The sequence below is a fragment of the Giraffa tippelskirchi genome, chromosome 4, assembly GCF_054371585.1.
Source record: "Giraffa tippelskirchi isolate mGirTip1 chromosome 4, T2T-mGirTip1v1.2.pri, whole genome shotgun sequence".
NCBI classification, from domain to species: domain Eukaryota; kingdom Metazoa; phylum Chordata; class Mammalia; order Artiodactyla; family Giraffidae; genus Giraffa; species Giraffa tippelskirchi.
In genome coordinates this window covers 109,066,688-109,088,117 of record NC_137278.1, presented here as the reverse complement: position 1 = coordinate 109,088,117, position 21,430 = coordinate 109,066,688, and the positions used below count along the sequence as shown (strand labels likewise).

The 21,430-nt window shown below is 43.4% G+C and overlaps 1 protein-coding gene across 13 annotated transcripts in view; it reads left to right on the top strand.

Moving 5' to 3' along the window:
* The window catches only part of E2F7 (E2F transcription factor 7), a 48,455-nt gene extending 28,873 nt beyond the window's left edge, over nucleotides 1-19,582 (top strand). For 8 of the 13 annotated variants that reach the window (XM_081483943.1, XM_081483937.1, XM_081483930.1 and 5 more), the window contains 4 exons: nucleotides 7,942-8,446; nucleotides 10,302-10,557; nucleotides 12,369-12,790; nucleotides 14,387-14,876. In XM_081483943.1, the coding sequence (XP_081340069.1) occupies nucleotides 7,942-8,446; nucleotides 10,302-10,557; nucleotides 12,369-12,790; nucleotides 14,387-14,557 (1,354 nt within the window). In that variant the 3' untranslated portion in view covers nucleotides 14,558-14,876. Of the gene's footprint in view, nucleotides 1-7,941; nucleotides 8,447-10,301; nucleotides 10,558-12,368; nucleotides 12,791-14,386; nucleotides 15,066-18,748 lie in introns of those variants that run through there. The other 5 variants (XM_081483938.1, XM_081483931.1, XM_081483941.1 and 2 more) reach the window with 2 other exon arrangements.
* The last annotated feature ends 1,848 nt before the right edge of the window (nucleotides 19,583-21,430 follow it).

Here is a 21,430-nt window from a genome sequence, read left to right as displayed (position 1 = left end):
CTGTATTCCTTTTATTTCTTTTTCAGCTCTGATTGCTGTGGCCAAAACTTCCAAAACTATGTTGAATAGTAGTGGTGAAAGTGGGCATCCTTGCCTTGTTCCTGACTTCAGGGGAAATGCTTTCAATTTTTCACCATTGAGGATAATGTTTGCTGTGGGTTTGTCATATATAGCTTTTATTATGTTGAGATATGTTCCTTCTATTCCTGCTTTCTGGAGGGTTTTTATCATAAATGGATGCTGAATTTTGTCAAAGGCTTTTTCTGCATCTATTGAGATAACCATATGGTTTTTTTCTTTCAATTTGTTAATGTGGTGTAGTACATTGATTGATTTGCGGATGTTAAAAAAACCTTGCATTCCTGGGATAAAGCCCACTTGGTCATGATGTATGATCTTTTTAATATGATGTTGGATTCTGTTTGCTAGAATTTTATTAAGGATTTTTGCATCTATGTTCATCAGTGATATTGGCCTGTAGTTTTCCTTTTTTGTGACATCTTTGTCTGGTTTTGGAATTAGGGTGATGGTGGCCTCATAGAATGAGTTTGGAAGTTTACCATCTTCTGCAATTTTCTGGAAGAGTTTGAGTAGGATAGGTGTTAGCTCTTCTCTAAATTTTTGGTAGAATTCCGCTGTGAAGCCGTCTGGTCCTGGGCTTTTGTTTGCTGGAAGATTTCTGATTACAGTTTCGATTTCCGTGCTTGTGATGGGTCTGTTAAGATCTTCTTTTGGAAAGTTATACTTTTCTAAGAATTTGTCCATTTCTTCCAAGTTGTCCATTTTATTGGCATATAGCTGTTGGTAGTAGTCTCTTATGATCCTTTGTATTTCTATGGAGTCTGTTGTGATCTCTCCATTTTCATTTCTAATTTTGTTGATCTCATTCTTCTCCCTTTGTTTCTTGACGAGTCTGGCTAATGGCTTGTCAATTTTGTTAATCTTCTCGAAAAACCAGCTTTTAGTTTTGTTGATTTTTGCTATGGTCTCTTTTGTTTCTTTTGCATTTATTTCTGCCCTAATTTTTAAGATTTCTTTCCTTCTACTGACCCTGGGGTTTTTCATTTCTTCCTTCTCTAGTTGCTTTAGGTGTAGAGTTAGTTGATTTATTTGATTTTTTTCTTGTTTCTTGAGGTACGCCTGTATTGCTATGAACCTTCCCCTTAGTATTGCTTTTACAGTGTCCCATAGGTTTTGGGTTGTTGTGTTTTCATTTTCATTCGTTTCTATGCATAATTTGATTTCTTTTTTGATTTCTTCTGTGATTTGTTGGTTATTCAGAAGCGTGTTGTTTAGCCTCCATATGTTGGAATTTTTAATAGTTTTTTTCCTGTAATTGAGGTCTAATCTTACTGCATTGTGATCAGAGAAGATGGCTGGGATGATTTCAATTGTTTTGAATTTACCAAGGCTAGATTTATGGCCCAGGATGTGATCTATCCTGGAGAAAGTTCCATGTGCACTTGAGAAAAAGGTAAAATTGATTGTTTGGGGGTGGAAAGTCCTGTAAATATCAATTAAATCTAATTTGTCTATTGTATCATTTAAAGTTTGTGTTTCCTTGTTAATTTTCTGTTTAGTTGATCTATCCATATGCATGAGTGGAGTATTAAAGTCTCCCACTATTATTGTGTTATTGTTAATTTCCCCTTTCATACTTGTTAGTATTTGCCTTATATATTGTGGTGCTCCTATGTTGGGTGCATATATATTTATGATTGTTACGTCTTCTTCTTGGATTGATCCTTTGATCTTTATGTAGTGTCCTTCTTTGTCCCTTTTCACATCCTTTATTTTAAAGTCTATTTTATCTGAAATGAGTATTGCGACTCCTGCTTTCTTTTGGTCTCCGTTTGCATGAAATATGTTTTTCCATCCCTTCACTGTCAGCCTGTGTGTGTCCCTAGTTTTGAGGTGGGTCTCTTGTAGACAGCATATATAGGGGTCTTGTTTTTGTATCCATTCAGCAAGCCTTTGTCTTTTGGTTGGGGCATTCAACCCATTTACATTTAAGGTAATTATTGATAAGTATGATCCCGTTGCCATTTACTTTGTTGTTTTGAGTTCGTGTTGAAACATCCTTTCTGTGTTTCCTGTTTAGAGAAGATCCTTTAGCATTTGCTGGAGAGCTGGTTTGGTGGTGCTGAATTCCCTCAGCTCTTGCTTGTCTGTAAAGCTTTTGAATTCTCCTTCATATCTGAATGAGATCCTTGCTGGGTACAGTAATCTGGGTTGTAGATTATTCTCTTTCATTACTTTAAGTATGTCCTCCATTCCCTTCAAGCCTGAAGGGTTTCTATTGAAAGATCAGCTGTTATCCTTATGGGGATCCCCTTGTGTGTTATTTGTTGTTTTTCCCTTGCTGCTTTTAATATTTGTTCTTTGTGTTTGATCTTTGTTAATTTGATTAATATGTGTCTTGGGGTGTTTCGCCTTGGGTTTATCCTGTTTGGAACTCTCTGGGTTTCTTGGACTTCTGTGACTATTTCTTTCCTCATTTTAGGGAAATTTTCAACTATTATCTCCTCGAGTATTTTTTCATGGCCTTTCCTTTTATCTTCTTCTTCTGGGACTCCTATGATTCGAATGTTGGGGCGTTTCATATTGTCCCAGAGGTCCCGGAGGTTTTCCTCATTTCTTTTGATTCTTTTTTCTTTTTTCCTCTCTGCTTCGTTTATTTCCATCATTCTATCTTCTACCTCACTTATCCTATCTTCTGCCTCCGTTATTCTACTGTTGGTTCCCTCCAGAGTGTCTTTTATCTCCTTTATTTCATTATTCATTCTATATTGACTCCTTTTTATTTCTTCTAAGTCCTTGATAAACATTTCTTGCATCTTCTCAATCTTTGTCTCCAGGCTATTTATCTGTAACTCCATTTTGCTTTCAAGATTTTGGATCATTTTTATTATCATTATTCTAAATTCTTTTTCAGATAGATTCCCTATCTCCTCCTCTTTTGTTTGGCTTTGTGGGCATTTCTCATTTTCCTTTACTTGCTGAGTATTTCTCTGCCTTTTCATCTTGTTTAGATTGCTGTGTTAGGCGTGGCCCTTCTGTATTCTGGTAGTATGAAGTTCCTCTTTATTGTGGAGGTTCCTCACTGCGGTTAGGGTTGGACAGGTGGCTTGTCAAGGCTTCCTGGTTGGGGGAGCTTGTGTCGGTGTTCTGATGGGTGGAGCTGGATTTCTGCTCTCTAGAGTGCAATGGGGTGACCAGTATTAATTTTTGAGATGTCTATGGATTTGGTGTGCCTCTGGGCAGCCTGTATATTGATGCTCAGGTCTAAGTTCCTGCGTTGCTGGAGAATTTCCGTGGTATGTCTTGCTCTGGAACTTATGGGCTCTTGGGTGGAGCTTGGTTTCAGTGTATTTATGGAGGCTATTGGATGGTCTCTTATTAATTAATGTTTCCCCTGGCTTTCAGTCTTATTCTTGCAGTAGCCTCAAGACTTCTCCTTCCATACAGCCTCAATAATAAAACTTTTAGGTTAATGGTGAAAAGATTCTCCACAGTGAGGGATACCCAGAAAGGTTCACTGAGTTACATGGAGAGATGAGGTGGGGGGGGGGGGTTGAGGTGACCAGGAGGGGAAGAGGGGAATTCAAATGTGGAGAGAGCAATCTAGCCAGTAAGCACTTCCCTCTGTGCTTTCCACAGTTTGGAACCCTCAGAGTGATTCACAGAGATACATAGAGAGGGGGGAGGAAGGTAACAGAGGTGAGCATGAGTAGAAAGGGAGGAATCAAGAGGGGAGAGAGAGATCTGGGCAGTATCCTGTTCCTGAAGTGTTCTCCGGTACCCAGAACACCCTCAGAGATTCCCAGAATTGGGTTGAGAAGAGAAGGAGGAGGGTGGGAGATAGAGGTTCCCTGGGGGAGAAGAAAGAGCATCAATAGGGGGAGAGAGTGATCAGGGCAGTGATCACACTCCTGAGTAAAAATGGGTCCTAAAGATTGGGTTCTTAAATGTACAAAATTGATATCAAATATGTAAAACAAAGATTAAAAATCTAGAGTAGAGGTTAGACTCTTATAAAACTTACAATCTAAAAAAAAAAAAAAGAAAAAAGGAAACAGTGTAAAAAGAAAAAAAAACAGTAAAACAGTAAAAAAAGAAACAGTAAAAAAAAGTAAAACAGGAAAAAAAAACATTAAAAAAAGAAAACACAAAAGGTATAAGATATATGTATGTAGTTTGCTTCAAAAATAGGGTTTTTTTTTTTGCAAGTTAATAGTGGGCTATGAAAATGAAAGTTAAAGGTGTAATAGAGGACTTGAAGAAAAAGGAAAGAAGAGAAAAAAATTTTTTTTAATTAAAAAAAATAAATAAATAATAGTAAAAAATAATATATCTCGGACTTTCTCTGGAGCTGTTGTGAGCAGTGTGGGATCTGCTCAGTTTCAGATAGATCCTTATTCCTGCTTATACTTTTCAAGATCTATAGGTCCTTTTCAGTGCAGTCGGTATTAACTACAGGGATTTTAATCTGTTGGCCTGTCCCTTCCAAAGCGCTTCCCTCTGTTTATTTGGCTTCTGTTTGGAGATCTCTTCAGTATCTAATTTCCGCCCTGCAACAAAGCGGTGGAGGTGATCTCTTTAGGTTCCCTTGTTCAATCGTGCTGTGGGGAGGAAGGAACACTGCGAATCTGGCGTGTGTGTGGTAAGCTCGCAGTGTCTCGGCCACACTGGGTTCGCCTCCGCTCACGGCGTGTGTGCTTTCCCCGTCTACCCTGCTCAGGCTTCAGGTTACTCGGCCGGGGAGCGGGCCCTGAGCTGCGTGCACTTCCCAGGTCTAAGCCGCTCAGGTTCAGGCTCCCGGTTACTCCACAAAGGCGCAGACTCGGTTTCGCCCGAGGCTTGTGCCGTTCCCGGTCGGAGCTGCCCAGGCGGCCAGGAGTTTGGCGAGCGCGCTCTCCCCTGTTGGGGCGGTGCGGCTTATCACCTGCCTGGTCCCCGCCTCGGTTTACGGGCGCGCCCGGCTCCGGTGTGCTTTGTGTCGGTTCTGGGGAGCTGGTCTCTGGCTGCGACCCTCCCGGCGGCTGTAGACCCTCCGGGATCTCAGGCAGTCTTTGCTTAGAAACTGGGAGCCTGTTTGCAGTTTGGTAGGGGGTGCCCTCTCTGGAGCCGAGTTTGCCCCTTTCCGGCTCTGGCGGGCCCCGCCTGCCCGCTGTGTCCGGCGGGGGATGGGGCGGTCCGCAGCCGGCTAGCTCTCCTCTGGTATCGCTCAGTCCTTTGTTCTGTGAGCGGGCCGGCAGTGCCTTAGAGTTGGGCTTTTCGCGGGATAGTTCTCTCTGGCTGTCCCACAGTTTAGGTTACTATCTCACGTTAGCTCCCTCAGATTGCCCTCGGGGCACTCGGGCCCGGTCCTTACCCTAGGCAGTGCCGCCCGCTCCTCTCCGTTCAGCCCCCACTTGCTGGTGGCGGATGATGCGAGCGTCTGGGGTTCTTTGCTGGGAGTTGCTTTAGGCACGTAATCTGTGGATTTTATTTATTTTTTCCTCCCAGTTACGTTGCCCTCCCAGATAAGAAATCCTCCCCCACACCCGCCGGTGAGAGGGTTTCCTGGTGCTTGGAAATTCCTCCTCTTTTACGACTCCCTCCCCGGGACGGGTCTCCGTCCCTAACTCTTTTGTCTCTCTTTTTATCTTTTATAATTTCTCCTACCTCTTTTGAAGATAACGCGCTGTTTTTGTGGAAGCCTGACGTCCTCAGCCAGCCTTCAGAAGTAGTTTTGTGAAGTTTGGTCAGCGTTCAGATGTTCTTTCGATAAATTTGTGGAGGAGAGAGTGGTCTCCCCGTCCTATTCCTCTGCCATCTTAGCCCTTCCCACTTCTCTTCTTTTCTCAGCTCTTTGTAAGGCCTCCTTAGACAACCATTTTGCCTTTTTGCATTTTTCTTGAAATAAATAAATAAATCAGTGGGAAAAAAAAATTTATCCCCTAGGCTATGAAAGCTTACAAGGAAAAATAAATAAAAAGACAAATACACTGAGAAAAGACAAGTCACTACTAATGTGACAGAGAAATGACATATCATAGTGCCATAAATCACTTTGTCATTATCCTAACTGATGTCATTTATGAACTACCGGATACTATTCTTAAAGCTTTATGTGTATTATCTCATCTGATTATAACAACAACCTTTTGAGGTTGGTGCTATTATCCTAATTTTACAGGGAGGCAACTGAAATCCTGAGAGGTTAAGTAACTCGCCCAAAGTTAATAAGTGAAAGAACTGAGATTTAAACCTACACTATCTGAATCAGATTTGGGGTTTGATTTTGAAGGAAATCACGTATTATCAGAGGAAACAGAGAAAATGCTGAAGAGAGAACAGAAGAGGTTTATAATGACAGACAAGGGAAGAAAAAGACTGTTGAGCCCGAGTCAGGGAGTGGATGGGAAGTAAGCCGTGGTGATTTGTCCAAATAAGATAGAGGAAGAGCTTGGGGTATTGGAGGTGAATAGGTCAAGTTGGCAGAATGCTTTGAAAGCCAAGTCGTAGAGTTTAGACTTACCAGATGGACAGTAAAGGGTTATTGTAGATTCACTAGAGACCATTCAGGCTGCTTTGAGCAGGTAGGGTTGGAATTAGAGAAGGGCTTCAGATTAGGAGATCACAGAAGAGAGCATTCCCACCTTTCTGCTCTGCTGTGGTGCTGGTCCAAGCCGTGTCAGCTGGCGATGGAAAGAAATGGAAATCAGTATAAGTCAGTGAGTCAGCAAGGCTTAATTTGAATGTGTGCTGTGCTGTGCTTAGTCACTCAGTCATATCTGACTCTTTGCGACCCCATGGACTAGCCCGCCAGACTCCTCTGTCCATGGGGATTCTCCAGGCAAGAATACTGGAGTGGGTTGCCCTGCCCTCCTCCAGGGGATCTTCCCAACCCCGGGATCGAACCCGTGTCTCCTGAATTGCAGATTCTTTACCGTCTGAGCCACCAGGGAAGCCCAAGAATACTTGAGTGGGTAGGCTATCCCTTCTCCAGGGGAGCTTGCCGACCCAGGAATCGAATGGGGTCTTCTGCATTGCAGGCAGATTCTTTAGCAGCTGAGCTCACCAGGAAGCTCAGTTTGAATGTGTGCTGCTTGGGAATCCTGTAGTAATACAGAGTGGAATCGGACGAGAACTCAGAGAATAATTTTGTAAATACATTTACTTCTTCGCTTGCTGCTTACTGCGTACATCTCACAGTGAACGTGAGATAAACAAGATATGTCCTTTAAATCAGCGTCTGGCCTCATCTCTGTCATCTGCCCAACATCTCTCAGGGATTCCATGTGTGGCTCCCACTGGGTGAACTTCCGCAGTTGGATGAGCCTCTGGGCTTCAGTGTTCCTCCCTCGTGGTGGGGGAGGGGGCTGAGAGTAGCTCGTGTTAGAGAATGATGTAAAGTTACTACCATACTCTGCTGGTCATTATAGCATCTGTGTGCCTGGGAAGAGGTACTTGCTGGGTAGCTGATGACTGCTGGATGTGGGAGAGGCGGAGAGGAGCCTCTGATAGCCTCAAACTGAGAGCCCTATCCCATTGCAAAGCATCCATCCAGGTTTTAATATGTGGTCATCTGCTTCTGGGGTTGGCTCATGATCTCAGGGAGCCCACTTTAACAGCAGGAGTGGGGGTCTTCCCTGGTGGTCTAGTGGTTGAGAGTCTGCCTGGCATTGCAGAGGACGAAGGTTCAATCCCTTGTCAGGGAAGTAAGATCCCACTAAGATCTTACATGCCAGGGAGCAGCTAAACCTGCAAAGCACAGCCTGGAGAGCCTGCAACTAACATCCAATGCAGCCACATTAATAAAAAAAATTTTTAAAGTAGAAGGAGCGAGCAGTGTTCCCTCAGTCCTGCTTTGGCTCATCTCTCTTTAGGAAAGCAGAGTTGGAGGTCGGTAGAATGTGATAACCGCATGGCCCCACTCTGTTCCTTTTATTACAGGGCAGAAGCTTTTGCCAGTCAGAGCGCGATGCCTCCATCGAGCAGCCTGGATCCCGCAGCCCCTCTCCCCAGCCTGTCTGTTGACTCAGAATACGGTGTTAACCCCTTGTCCCGGCAAGTCCTCTCTGTGGCCCAAACAGACTTGGAGGCCTTGTCCGCCCAGAACGGTATGAACAGCCAAGGAGGCGTCTCCCTGGCCTCTGTGGCCACGGACATGGAGCACCTGCCACCAGCCCTGCCGGCTGCCCAGCCCCTGCTGTTCGTGCCTCCCGCCTCTGTGTTCATGCTGTGCGGGGGCCTGCAGGAGGGCCCGTCTCTGGGCTCGGGCTCGGGACCAGAGAGCAGCAGTGGAGGCTCCGAGGTCACAGCAGCGGAGCAGCCACCCATGCCCTCAGGTCAGAAGCGCCTGAGCAAGGAGAGGAAGGCCCAGGAGGAAGAGGAGCCAGCCACCAAGAGGCAGAGCAGGGGCCACGAGGACGGTCCCCTCTCACTTGTCGTGCCCAAGGTGAGTGGTCGGCAGACGTGCCGGCTGGCGGCCCGTGGACCCAGGTTCTTCCTAACTGAGATGCACAGATAGTCACAAGCTCCTGAGTCTGGAATAGCAGGTGGTGCCTGTATCATTTTTATAATTAAGCCCAGGACTGCCTCTTCCAAGTAACCTGGCCATAAAGTTCAGTTCAGTTCAGTTGCTCAGTTGTGTCCGACTTTGTGACCCCATGGACTGCAGCACCCCAGGCTTCCCTGACCATCACAGGCTCACGAAGCTTGTTCAAACTCATGTCCATCAGGTTGGTGATGCCATCCAACCATCTCATCCTCTGTCATCCTCTTCTCCTCCCACCTTCAATCTTTCCCAGCATCAGGGTCTTTTCAAATGAATCAGTTCTTCGCATCAGGTGGCCAAAGTATTGGAGTTTCAGCTTCAGCGTCAGTCCCTCCAATGAATATTCAGGACTGATCTCCTTTAGGATGGACTGGTTGGATCTCCTTGCAGACCAAGGGACTCTGAAGAGTCTTCTCCAACACCACAGTTCAAAAGCATCAGTTCTTCGGCGCTCAGCTTTCTTTGTAGTCCAATTCTCACATCCATACATGACTACTGGAAAAACCATAGCTTTGACTGGATGGACCTTTGTCGGCAAAGTAATGTCTCTGCTTTTTAATATGCTGTCTAGGTTGGTCATAGGTTTTCATCCAGAGAGCAAGCATCTTTTAATTTCATGGCTGCAGTCACCACCTGCAGTGATTTTGGAGCCCAAAAAAATAGTCTTCCACATTGCAGGCAGATTCTTTACCAGCTGAGCCACAAGGGAAATCCAAGAATACTGGAGTGGGTAGCCTATCCCTTCTCCAGTGGATCTTCGCAACCCAGAAATCTAACCAGGGTCTCCTGCATTGCAGGTGGATTCTTTACCAACTGAGCTATCAGGGAAGCCCTGGCCATAGAGTAGTCCTGTAATAAAAGTAATTTTTAGAAAAATCACACTTGGCATAAAATGCTAAAAAGTATAAAGAAAAAAAAAAGAGGCATTCACTGTTAACATGTTTTGTATATCCTTTCCCAGTCTGTTTTGCCTTGTTTTTTAACACGTCAATGAAATAACCATCTGTTCCAGGGCACCCCTGAGGTCCAGAGTCAGGAATGGGGCACCACTGGCTCTGTGTCAGCGCACATGTCACTGCTCATAGAGCCAATTTTTCTAGAATAAGAGAACAAAACTCTGAGCTGTCTGCATCCCCTGCTTAGTAGCCTTTTGGAGGCTAACACGATATGACCAGTAAAACTTTCAGAGAGCAGAAACACTGTCGTCGCAGCCATTTGTAGAGGGTCAGCGAAGCACACTTCATGGACATCAGTCCATTAATTAAGACCCTTCCTCCTCTATGCGTTCCTCTTGCCAGAATGAATTTTTCTAGTTTTGTATATAGCCTGTGGCTGCAGAACAGAAGGAAAAGACTGACTGGTATGCCTATACCTGTGTGTCTCAAATAAACAGGACGGCTTTGGGTCAACCCTGCGATTCTTATCCAGCCCCTAAAAGCCTGCAGCGTCAACACCCTTTGTGTATTCCAACTCAGTAATTTATTTCACCTTTTAAACAACATGCTCACTTACCCATTATTAAAATCTCCATCATTTCTATGCTAAAGAAATCTTAAGCCTACAGAAGCCCCTGTCATGACATTGATCTTCAGACCATTCCTCTATATATGACAGAAATGACAGACACACAAATCAGGGTGGCACACAGGCGTCTGACCTTTTCATTTTACGGGTTAGCTATTTGAAGAAAACGGTTAGGATAATTCACTGCTGGGAATTTGATTTGCTTTTCTGTTCCTGGTTGGGTTGTGCTTAGAAACCTTCAGATTCCACAGACATCGCCTCTCCCAAGACCTCAGAAAACAGGGGATCTGCACCCCATGAAGACACTCACATGAATGGGCAACTTTCTGCTGCAAAAGCAGTTTCGGGAAAGGCTACCACAAACGGCTTCGTCTCTTCTGAGTGGGGAAATGCTTCTAGAAATACAGAGATAGAAAAGCCTTCAAAGGAAAATGAAAGCACCAAAGAGCCCTCTCTGCTGCAGTATCTTTATGTGCAGTCACCAGCAGGTAAGAGGTGTCATGTCTTCGAGTCCTTTGGGGTAGTCAGATTATACATTGCATGTTTGCATTTTTCTTTACATCATGTGACCACACTGATGTCTTGAGGAGCTGTCCCTGCATCATTTCATTCCAGCCCCTGGCTTACTCCATCAACAAAATGAAGATGGAGCCTGCTTTCACTTTCACTAACCTCACAGATAATGAGAAAATAATTAGGGCAGGTAATTTATTTTTAATGCATTCAACTTTCCTTGCTAAAAAAAAGCACAAATATTCAAATGACATTTCTGTTTTAATAATTCATCTGAGTCTGGCATTGGTTCAGTTTCACAATATGAACCTCTTGGCCACCATGTGCAGCTCACATGCTGATCACTTAAATATCCTGAAGTGCTGACATGTCCTTGTGGTTGAGTGCCAGGACTGGAGTGAGGGGGCTGGACATTAAAACCACTTCTGATCTGCGTGAACTTAAGTATCTAGCCCTCCCGAATTGGTAAAACAGCAATAATAAGAACACCTGCTTCTTGGGGTTGCTATGAAAACAAGATTAAATTTAATAAGCTAATACATCTGGAGCACTTAGAATAATAGTGCCTGACACTTAAAAGACTCAGTAAATGCTCTCTTTTGAAATAAAGCTGAAATATAACAGTTACCTAATTTTTTAAAATATGCACTGTGTACATGAAGCTGCTCTTGATACAAAAAGACTTAAAGTTAATTTCTTCAGTTTCTTGTTCCTGTCACAGGTTAGGTGGGTATCTGTTACTGTTCATTTATCTAGAACACATTCATTATTCCTTTAGCCAATATTTTGTGAGAGCTTCACCTAAGCATGATAGTGTTACTGATGTCTTAACAAAAAACAGACCCAGCTTCTTCAGAATGAAATGTCAGTCCAGCAAAGGGATCAGTAGCTTTTTCTGGGCCATGGGTCCTTGGACACTATGGTGAAGCCTGTGGACTCCTCCTTAGGTTGTTTACAAATGCAGAAAGTTAAATACATAGGATTACAAAGGAGGCAAATTACACTGAAATCCAGCTAGGAGAATTATTTTAAATTATAGTAATAAGAAGATCTGCCAAGCCTCTCATAACTTGTGGGGAGCTTTAGACTCTTAAGAAATCTACCATCAAGGTAAGATTATATGAATACACCTGTGCTTTTACTAGTGACAGTGTCAAAGTACTGTTCATTCAGTTGTGATTTGTTGCCTATGATCTTAATTGAGGGAAATATAAATTTCAGTTAGAAGTTGATCAAAAGAAAGATATTATTTTTCCCATCCAAATTTGAGTTCAGTGGCTGCTGCTGCTGCTGCTAAGTTACATCAGTCGTGTCCGACTCTGTGCGACCCCATAGACGGCAGCCCACCAGGCTCCGCCGTCCCTGGGATTCTCCAGGCAAGAACACTGGAGTGGGTTGCCGTTTCCTTCTCCAGTGCATGAAAGTGAAGTCGCTCAGTCGTGTCCAACTCTTAGCGACCCCATGGACTGCAGCCTACCAGGCTCCTCCGGTCATGGGATTTTCTAGGCAAGAGTACTGGAGTGGGGTGCCAGTGCCTTCTCCAGGGTTCAGTGGAGTTCATGTTAATAAACTCTCTTGGGAGAGAGTTCACACGAGTAAATGTGGAAACGGGGAGGCGGCCATTGCTGCAAGGAAGTGAGGGGGTGCTGGAAGAGCACAAGGGGGTGGCTTGGTCTGGAGGTGGATAATTTACTGTGGGCTTCCATTTTAAAAGGCCCTGAACGTGGGCACTTGGATGGTATCTTCACTTTGCACTGACTTCCACCTTGTTCTGCTTCTGTTGCAGGATTAAATGGTTTCAATGTGCTCTTATCCGGCAGTCAGAACCCCCATGCTGTGGGACTGCCTGTGGGTCCGCTGCCCCCACTCAGCGTTCCGTGCGTGGTCTTGTCCTCGCCGACTCTAGGTGCTTTACCTGTTCTGTACTCTCCCACGATGCCCGGGCCAGTGTCCTCTGCTCCTAGCCCTCTCCCGAATGCGGGACCTGTGAATTTTGGCTTGCCTGGCCTCGGATCAACAGCTCATCTTCTCATCGGCCCTGCCGCCCTGGTTAATCCAAAGTCGTCCACACTCCCCTCCACAGACCCTCAGCTTCAGGGTCCGTGCTCACTTAACCTGAGTCCAGTGATGTCAAGGTCACATGGCAGCATCCAGCCTGGATCCCCCGCTTATGGAGGTCACCCAGCCTCCGTGGTAAAATTACAACAGGTGAGTCCTAAGGGTCCATGTCAGCCTGGCACATGACAGCACATCAACCCGTGATGGGGTTTGCCTGCATTGCATCAGGCTTCCCAGGTGGCACTAGTGGTTAAGAACCCACCTGCCAATGCAGGAGATGTAAGAGACACGGGTTCAATCCCTGGGTGGGAATGGCAACCTACTCCCGTATTCTTGCCTGGGAAATTCCATGGACGGAGGAGCCTGCCAGGCTACAGTTCATGTAGTCGCAAAGAGGCAGACAAGACTGAAGCCATTTAGCACAAAAACAATCAGACTGTAGTCAAACAACTTTAGGATAGGGATCCAACATCAGATTCTAGCTAGCTTCCACTGTAGACCCAGAGGCATCTGCTCGTTTCATTAAATATTGAGACTGAAGGGAGAGATCCTGTGCTTTGAAGGCAAAAATAGTTTTAGGTGTCAATCTGTTTCTTAGAATCAGAAGGGACTTCATAGTTCAGGGGAATTTTTGATGCATGCTGACTATTCAGGTGATTTCTCCAAGCTCTCATTTCATTAGGTCAGTAAAGGAAACCATCCTGAATTTTAGTTGTGCAGCTATAGAAATAGTCAAGGGAAATGAAAGTCTTAATACTAGCTCAAAGATTGTTAGCATCTGTCATTTCTTAATTGCATTGTTTCGGAGGCAATGGATATATTAATACATATCCATTGTTTCCATGATATGTGTGTGTGTGTGTATATATACACACATACTCACAAAATATACATAGCTGTACATATGTAAATGTCTATAATCAGTATAAATTAATCAGTACTTTATTCACTCCCCCCAGCTTTATCCATAGTTCAGTCAATAAGCATTTGTTGAACTCCTGTTATGCATTAGGCATTGTTAAGAATAATTACTTTCTCTCCCAGAGAAAGGGTTATGCTATGGCCACAACTATTTTTAGACAAGTAACCCGAAGCTCAAAAGTTTGCTAGACGTTGAAGTCAACATGTTTTTAAACAAGGTGATTATAACATACCATATGCATTTTGATGATCGGTTATGTGTTAGGCACTGACCTAGGCAGTAAAGATACTGGTAAACAGGATAGTGTTTCCTGCCCTTTTCGGGCTTGTTAAAGGGGTAAATGTTTAACACGAGAAGATAATTATTAACAAGTAAACAAAAAGCAAAGACACATACACGTACTACTCGCTAGGGATGCTCTAAAGCGCTTTAAAGATATTCTCTCATTGCAGTCTCACAGTCCTGTTAACTCCGTACTTTGGTCCTCCCCCGCGTCTTTGGGTGAGGACACTGAGGGACAGACTGGTTAAGTTATTTGCCCAAAGTCACACAGCTGGTTATGGCAGAGCCCTGACCCTGGCTCCAGCTGCTTGTGACCACTTCGCTAGGCCACCTTTCTGCACACAAAATAAATCAGCTAATTTCTAACTGGGATGAGTGTTGTAAAGGAGACACATTGGATGAATGTGACAGAAAAGCAAAGAGGATGGAACGCCTGCATGGGGATCACAGCCCCACAGGTCAGGAGGGGGCCTCCAGTTCAGAGACTTGTGACAACGTGAGGTCACTTCTGTTTTTATGTACTTTTCTTTTTCCTATTTCAGTCTCCAGTTCCAGTGACCCCCAAGAGCATCCGGTGCACACACCAAGAAACATTTTTCAAGACGCCTGGTAGCCTCGGGGACCCTGTCCTCAGGAGAAAAGAAAGGAATCAGTCACGAAGCTCCAGCTCAGCACAGAGGAGACTTGAAATCCCCAGCGGAGGGGCTGACTAACCTGATGCTTTGCCCAGCAGAGGTGAGGATCCAGGCGCCCGAATTTCCCTTTGTCACAGGTCATGTCCTAATGCTGAACCGAAACCAGCATGCAAACCGTCTGGTCTTCAGCATGCATCCTTCCTCTCTCCTGCATCCCCTAGTTGTAATGTTAACTATCCATCATCATGAAGCATCTATATTCCTGCAAGTAATTGTTCCTAACTGTGCATTTCATACCAGTTAGTGTCCGACTCTGTACGTGGTATCACAGTGGAAGCATCAGCTGACTTCTGTCATTTTCATTCAGGAATCATCTTATTGCTGGAAGGAAATCGAATAGCCTCCTGGAATCTTGTGGTTTTTCTAAAGGGGAGGGGCGTGTCTAGCACTTAACTGGGGTGAATGTTCTTGACGTGTATTACCATTCACCCCGAGTAGATCTGTGGTGAGAAAAACTTCCTTTCTGCAGTTTAAAAAAAGCTACTGCTTCCTTCGGCTTCATCGGGAAGCCAGCTTCAGTTGTGAATCCTATGGTATTATTTATTTTGTCCGTGAAGTGGGATTTAGTGCAAAAAAGTTTACAACGACAGCAAAACACATATTTTTCAGGGTATGACGACTTGAATGTTTGTACTTTTTTCCTATAATTTGCCCTGCACTTACTTTACAACCTAGTAATAATGTGGATAAATATATATACACGACGGAATGTCAAGACCAAAATAACTGTGAATGACACACCTTGCTATAATGAACTGTGCTAACCCAACCTGGGCGTGAGAATTAAGATGAACTCTAGCAGCCAGATGATGGCTGCTGCTCAATAACTGTGTGAACAGTGAGGTTTTACTGATCATTTGTTTAAAAAAAAAAAAAACCCTACCATGTTCAGTTTCCTTCACTACATGCCCTTGTGGTTTTTTATTTAAATGTTAACTGTAGAGTATCAGGTATGGGATGTCGTCTAGCGATTGCTGTTTATTGAATAAATCAGGATGGTAGAAAGAAATTCTACAGAAAATTGAGACCTAATTGGGATATTTTAGTAGAATTCTGAAGAATGACAATTTGAAGATTGATATAGGACAATAAGTGATGCTTTTTTTTTTTACGTTTTTTTTCTTCATGTTAGGAAGAGTAAGAGGGAAAACAGACACATTATGTTTAGAATCGCAAAGTATTCAAACCAGAGTGATTTTTTCATAGAAGTTTGCAAAATCAGAGCAGAGAGTGCAGGGGATCGTTGTTTCAGCATACATGCAATTCTAGAGACTCACAGCATCCCTTTGCAAACTGTGTTACTTGAGAGTTTCATTAAGTAGCCAGATAGATCTTTGCGTGCCTAGATGTACTGATACTTACCTCATGGTCTCTTCAGAATAGGTGGCTTCCTCCTCCCCCCACAACCCCCCTCCCTCTCCCCCTTCATTTTTCCCTCCTTTCTTTCCTTCCTTCCTTTCTTTATTCCTTTGTCCTTCTTTAAACTTTTAAAATTTGGAATCTTGGTGCAGGATTTTGTTTTTATTTTTGGACCCAAAATGTTATATGAAAGAATAAAAATATTAATTTAAGAGACTCTGGGAGTCTGATAAAGTAGCTTTATATTAACTACAGGATGGTATTAGCCTTATCGCCCCCATGAGATTGTTGAAAACTTGAGGTAGGTAGCCAGATTAAATAAATTTGCTATATAAAATTTTTATCAACACTAAACTTTTAAAGTTTACAAGATGGGTTTTTTCCCCCCTTTTCACAGTCTTCTCTAGAGTGAAACAGATAAAAAGTCCAGTTCTCATCTTCTGCTAGTCTCATTGTATGGTAATGATTACCCTGAAGTAATAGGATGGATTTCCTATCGAAACAAAAATATGCCTTGTTCAAGTGGGTTATAAGACACACGGCATATAAATCCACACAGGATACATACATTTTAAATAGATCTTGCTTCAGACCGTCCGCAAAATATTTTCACTGGAGAGGGCTACATTTAGATGAAAATACAGACTGATTTTCCCCTCACTGTTCTTGGATGCCTGCCACTTTAACTTCTCAATCCTTTTTTAATTCTGTCCGTGATATGACCATATAAACCTCAGAAGATTTACGGTTCTTGAGGAGTGTTAACAGACAAACCCATAAATGAGATGATGATTCTGTGACCATACTTAGCAATAGAAAAACCAAGAGCAGGTTCCTTTTGAATTCAGTACCCACTTCTTCATGCAGCTTCGTGATGTGTAGAAATAATAATGCAGTGATCATTTCTCTCGGAATATGAATCTGTTTGTTATAGAGCAGCTGATGGTAGTGGAGCAGCTGAGCTAGACTTGGATATTAGGGGTTATGAAGAAGCCACAGTGGCAATCTTGAGCCTATCATTGTATAATTTCGTAAAAGGAAAAAAAAAAAATGATTGTCCGCAATCCTGCTAAGGAAATGCAGCTTTGAGTCAGCACTGACGGAGGGGTGTGTGTGTGCCCTACACTGTCCAGGGTTTGTGAAACCCTTTCATTCTGGTACAAGAGTTGGGGGTATAACTTTTATACTTGAATCTACCTACCAAGTTTACATTTCTCAATTCCTTTTTGTAAGGTGCTATTTCTGTATTTAAATAAGTTTTTTTCCCAGTGTAAAGCTGCTTTCTGCTTTATTGCACTGCTAGTTTTGTGTAGCTATTTTATTGCTGCTTACTGCTTTTTTTGTATTATGTAGCTCTGCTCTTTCTTCTAATGGCTATATTATCTATATAATTTTTTCTTTTAGTTTTTTCTTTTAGCAAAGTATTAAGCTTTATAAAATATCAATAAAAATTAATTCATTTTAACGAGAGGTGTTGGTTGTATTTGTTGGTGAGCTTTCTGTAGATACTGATTTCATGGTAAAACCATTCACTGTTACAAAGTAGCCAACCAGACCTTCATAAACCCCAGTCAGATCTTTTTACTGAGCCCTTCCAGCGGTTCCCAAATGCCAAAACTTACAGTAGCAGAATCATGTGGGAGCTTGGGCAGATTGAGAGACTATGCTGTTGAGGTTTTCATTTCTACCAGAGATAGAATCACTGTGGGTTTGAAGTTTCCAGATGATGTGAGGCTTAACCAATATAAGAATCACCAGTGAGATCACCTCCCTGGCTTCTCATGATCTCTGTTAGGTTAAATGGTATTTAGTCTAGCAAATGCTCACCCATTGTTCAAAGCCAGATTCCATGGTTAACCCTCACTTTTAAATGAACCTCCAAGAGACTTACTCTGACCTTCCTTAGCTCATATTATCTCCAGAGCCAACTGGAGATTCCATTGCTGTCAGTCTCCTCTGCTAGATTGTCAGGTGCTGAGGAAAACAGCTTGGAAACTCCAACCTCAAACCCAGCCCTTGGGGCACTGTAGAAGCCCCTAAAACAGTGAACAAAGGGACCACAGGACCTGCCACAACAGGGCTTGTCCCTTCCAAGCCTTCAGGTAGATTCAGCTTGTGCCTGAGACCTCTTCCTTCCAGCAAATCACTTGTCCCAGTCTTTAGCCCTCATCTTACAGGGGTATCTAAAATAACCCAGGACAGATCTGCTTCTACACACAATCAGGATTAGGATTTTGCATGAGTGCTCAGTCACTTCAGTCATGTCCAAAACTTTGGGAACCCATGGACCGTAGCCCACCAGGCTCTTCAGTCCTTATAACTCTTCAGGCAAGAGTACAGTGGGTTGCCGTTTCCTACTCCAGGGGATCTTCCCAACCCATGGATCAAGCCTGTGTCTCCTGGACTGGCAGGCAGATTCTTTACCACTGAGCCACCTGGGAAGCCCATTGGGATTTTACTAGCATCTATTTAGTGGCATGTTATTATAACAGTGTATTGCAGGCATCCACCAACATCTTTTTGCATGTACCCATCCTTGTTGTCTTAACAGTGTAAAGGGTATATTGAACAAGCAGAACTCATGGGATAATCGTGGAAGCAACTTGATTTTGTCTGCCAGTGTCCCTTTAAGCCTGGTCAATGGGGGTAACACACATACACTTGTATGAAGGTAAAGTCAGGGGCTGAGGCCTCCCTGTTACTGTTAATAGTAGAAGCTCTATAATTTTAAGACATTCTCAGTTCATGATGCAGAATGAGCATTTAAAATTTCTGCTGCCTGGGCTCTCTAGCCTGGTCACCAATGACAATCCTTTGTCTCTTCTCTGCTGGGTGTCTCTCCTTTTCCAGCGAGCTGGCCTAGATTTCTACGCCCAGGAAGATCAAAGCAGGGGCGGTGTGAGAGGTGAAGGTGGCGGTTAAGCAGAGGTAATCAGGCCTCTCATATGGTGGGCCTGGTACGTGTGGGAGCTGTTTCACGTGAACAACTGCTCAGAAGCCTCTGCCTGGGAACACTTCCGGAAGAAACTATCTTCCTCCAGCTGCTATTCTCTTTCAGTCATTGGTTTTCCAACATCTACTCCACATAGCCTACTGGGCAGGATTTAGAACAGTCTATCTGCCCATCTGCCACTAGCCCACATCCAGTGCCTGATTCTCGGAGAGAATGCCCAACCCAACTCACGTGGCCTCTCCCTCCCCACTGTAGCTTCAAGCCCACACAGATCCCCCAGACCAGAATCATGTGCCAGCACCCATCTCAACTGCAGGTGAGAATTGAACTTAGTGGCTCCCAGGAGGCAGAGGTGAGAAGCCACAGCATAAGTCTCCACAAAACCCATTTCTATTTCCACTTACTCAGCCCTCTCAAGGCTCTTTCAAGATCTTGTGGGTAAAAAGGTCTCATATTGTGTAACTGGTTTGCAAAACCTCCTTTATCAGTTTTACAGATGCAACTATAACTTGCTGCTGCTGCCAAGCTCACCATTTAGCATCCTGTTAAAACAGTTATAATTTTCCATTGTCCAAGATTTGCATTTTCCTAGGTGAATGTTAGGGAACTTAATATCTCATCTTTAAGAAATTAATTTTTGATCGCTGTTAATTTTTTAGTATTACGATCAGTTTGATGAGTTTGATGTTCTTTCTGTCCTGAAAATGATACTGAAATAAAGAAATCATACCTGAAGCTACAATAGTTTTCTTTCAATTCTCTCATATGTAAATCCTTTTTTGTAAATAGCACAATGGTAGCATTCAGTTGGGAGAAGGCAATGGCACCCCACTCCAGTACTCTTGCCTGGAAAATCCCATGGACAGAGGAGCCCGGTAGGCTACAGTCCATGGGGTCGCTAAGAGTCGGACATGACTGAGAGACTTCACTTTCACTTTTCCCTTTCATGCACTGGAGAAGGAAATGGCAACCCACTCCAATATTCTTGCCTGGAGAATCCTAGGGACGGCAGAGCCTGGTGGGCTGCCGTCTATGGGGTCGCACAGAGTCGGACACGACTGAAGTGACTTAGCAACAGCAGCAGCAGCATTCAGTTTGATTGGCTCTTTTATATAAGCAGTCAGTCATTCCCCAACTCTGCCCTGAAGAACTCAACTGCTGATAGATATTAAGAATCAAAAGTGGGTAATTTTGGTAAAACAATATTAAATATCTAATTTTTTTAACTACAGGATTTATTAGAGGCTAAAATTTGCAAGAAGAAACACATATGCAAATTCTTTAAACCTGGTTTGATAGCAGGATCATTTCTTTTTCCTTAGAGCATTTTACAAGTATTAAGTTCAGCAGAAGTTACTTTGAGAAATAATGAATTAATCTACCAAATAACCCTCTAAAACTTCGTCTTCACTGAATAGGAAAAGGACATTAGTTTCTAAAATCAGAGACTATAGGTGCTTTATATCTGTATTCACAATGCCTGCCACAAAATATGCACCTAATAAACATGGGAGAAGAATACTGGGTGATGAATTAGCACAAAAACAGTTGACCCTTGAATAATATGGGCATTAAGCACGCTGACCCTCCATGCAGCTGAAAACCTACATATAACTTAGAGTCTGCCCCTGACAGACTCCATGTATGAGGTTCTTTCACATCCTTGTGCTGCATCCACCAATTCAACCGACCCCATATCATGTAGTAATACTATCTGAAATAGTACCATCGCAGTAGTACTATTGAAAAAAAATGTGATAAGTTCAAACCATGTTTAACAGTCAATGATACATAATTTTTGAAAAACCTTAATTGCATGGTTCTATATACATAATCGTTATTTCATAAATCACTGTGGTCTACAGCTTTTCAGTTGAGAAGAATGGCATCTGTGATGCCAAAAGCAAGATTGTTACAATGTAGTCAGGTTTCTGGTATCTACAATGCCATCAGTGCTTAGAAAACTGACTACATTGTGACAATCTTGCTTTTAACTATCAGTGGCATTCTGTGCAACATTTTTTTGACTTTTAGCATCCCTTTCCAGTCCCCTTACAGCCTGGGGTCCCAACTTGACTCCCAAGCTATGCTAGCTATTGTTCATTGACCTTCAACGTTCAAAGAACTCCTGAGTTCTTTACCACAGGGTGTGGGAACTACATTTTCCAGATTCCCAAGCTATCAGGTTCTAGATGTGATTCTGTCAATTAAATACACTCATGCAGGATTGGACTTCCATGGTAGTTCAGCTGGTAAAGAATCCACCTGCAATGCAGGAGACCTAGGTTCAATCCCTGGGTTGGGAAGATCCCTTGGAGGAGGGCATGGCAACCCACTCCAGTATTCTTGCCTGGAGAATCACATGGACAGAGGAGCCTGGCGGGCTACCGTCCATGGGGTCATGAAGAGTCGGACAGGACTGAGCGACTAAGCATAAGTAGGATTAGGTAGAGAGAAAAGACGCTGAGGTTGTTCTTCCTCTTACACTAGAGCAACTCACGAACAGACTGCAGCAGACTGTTTTGTGCTACCCATCATTTACTCCACTGTTAAGTCAAAGACTGTGCCAGCAATAATAT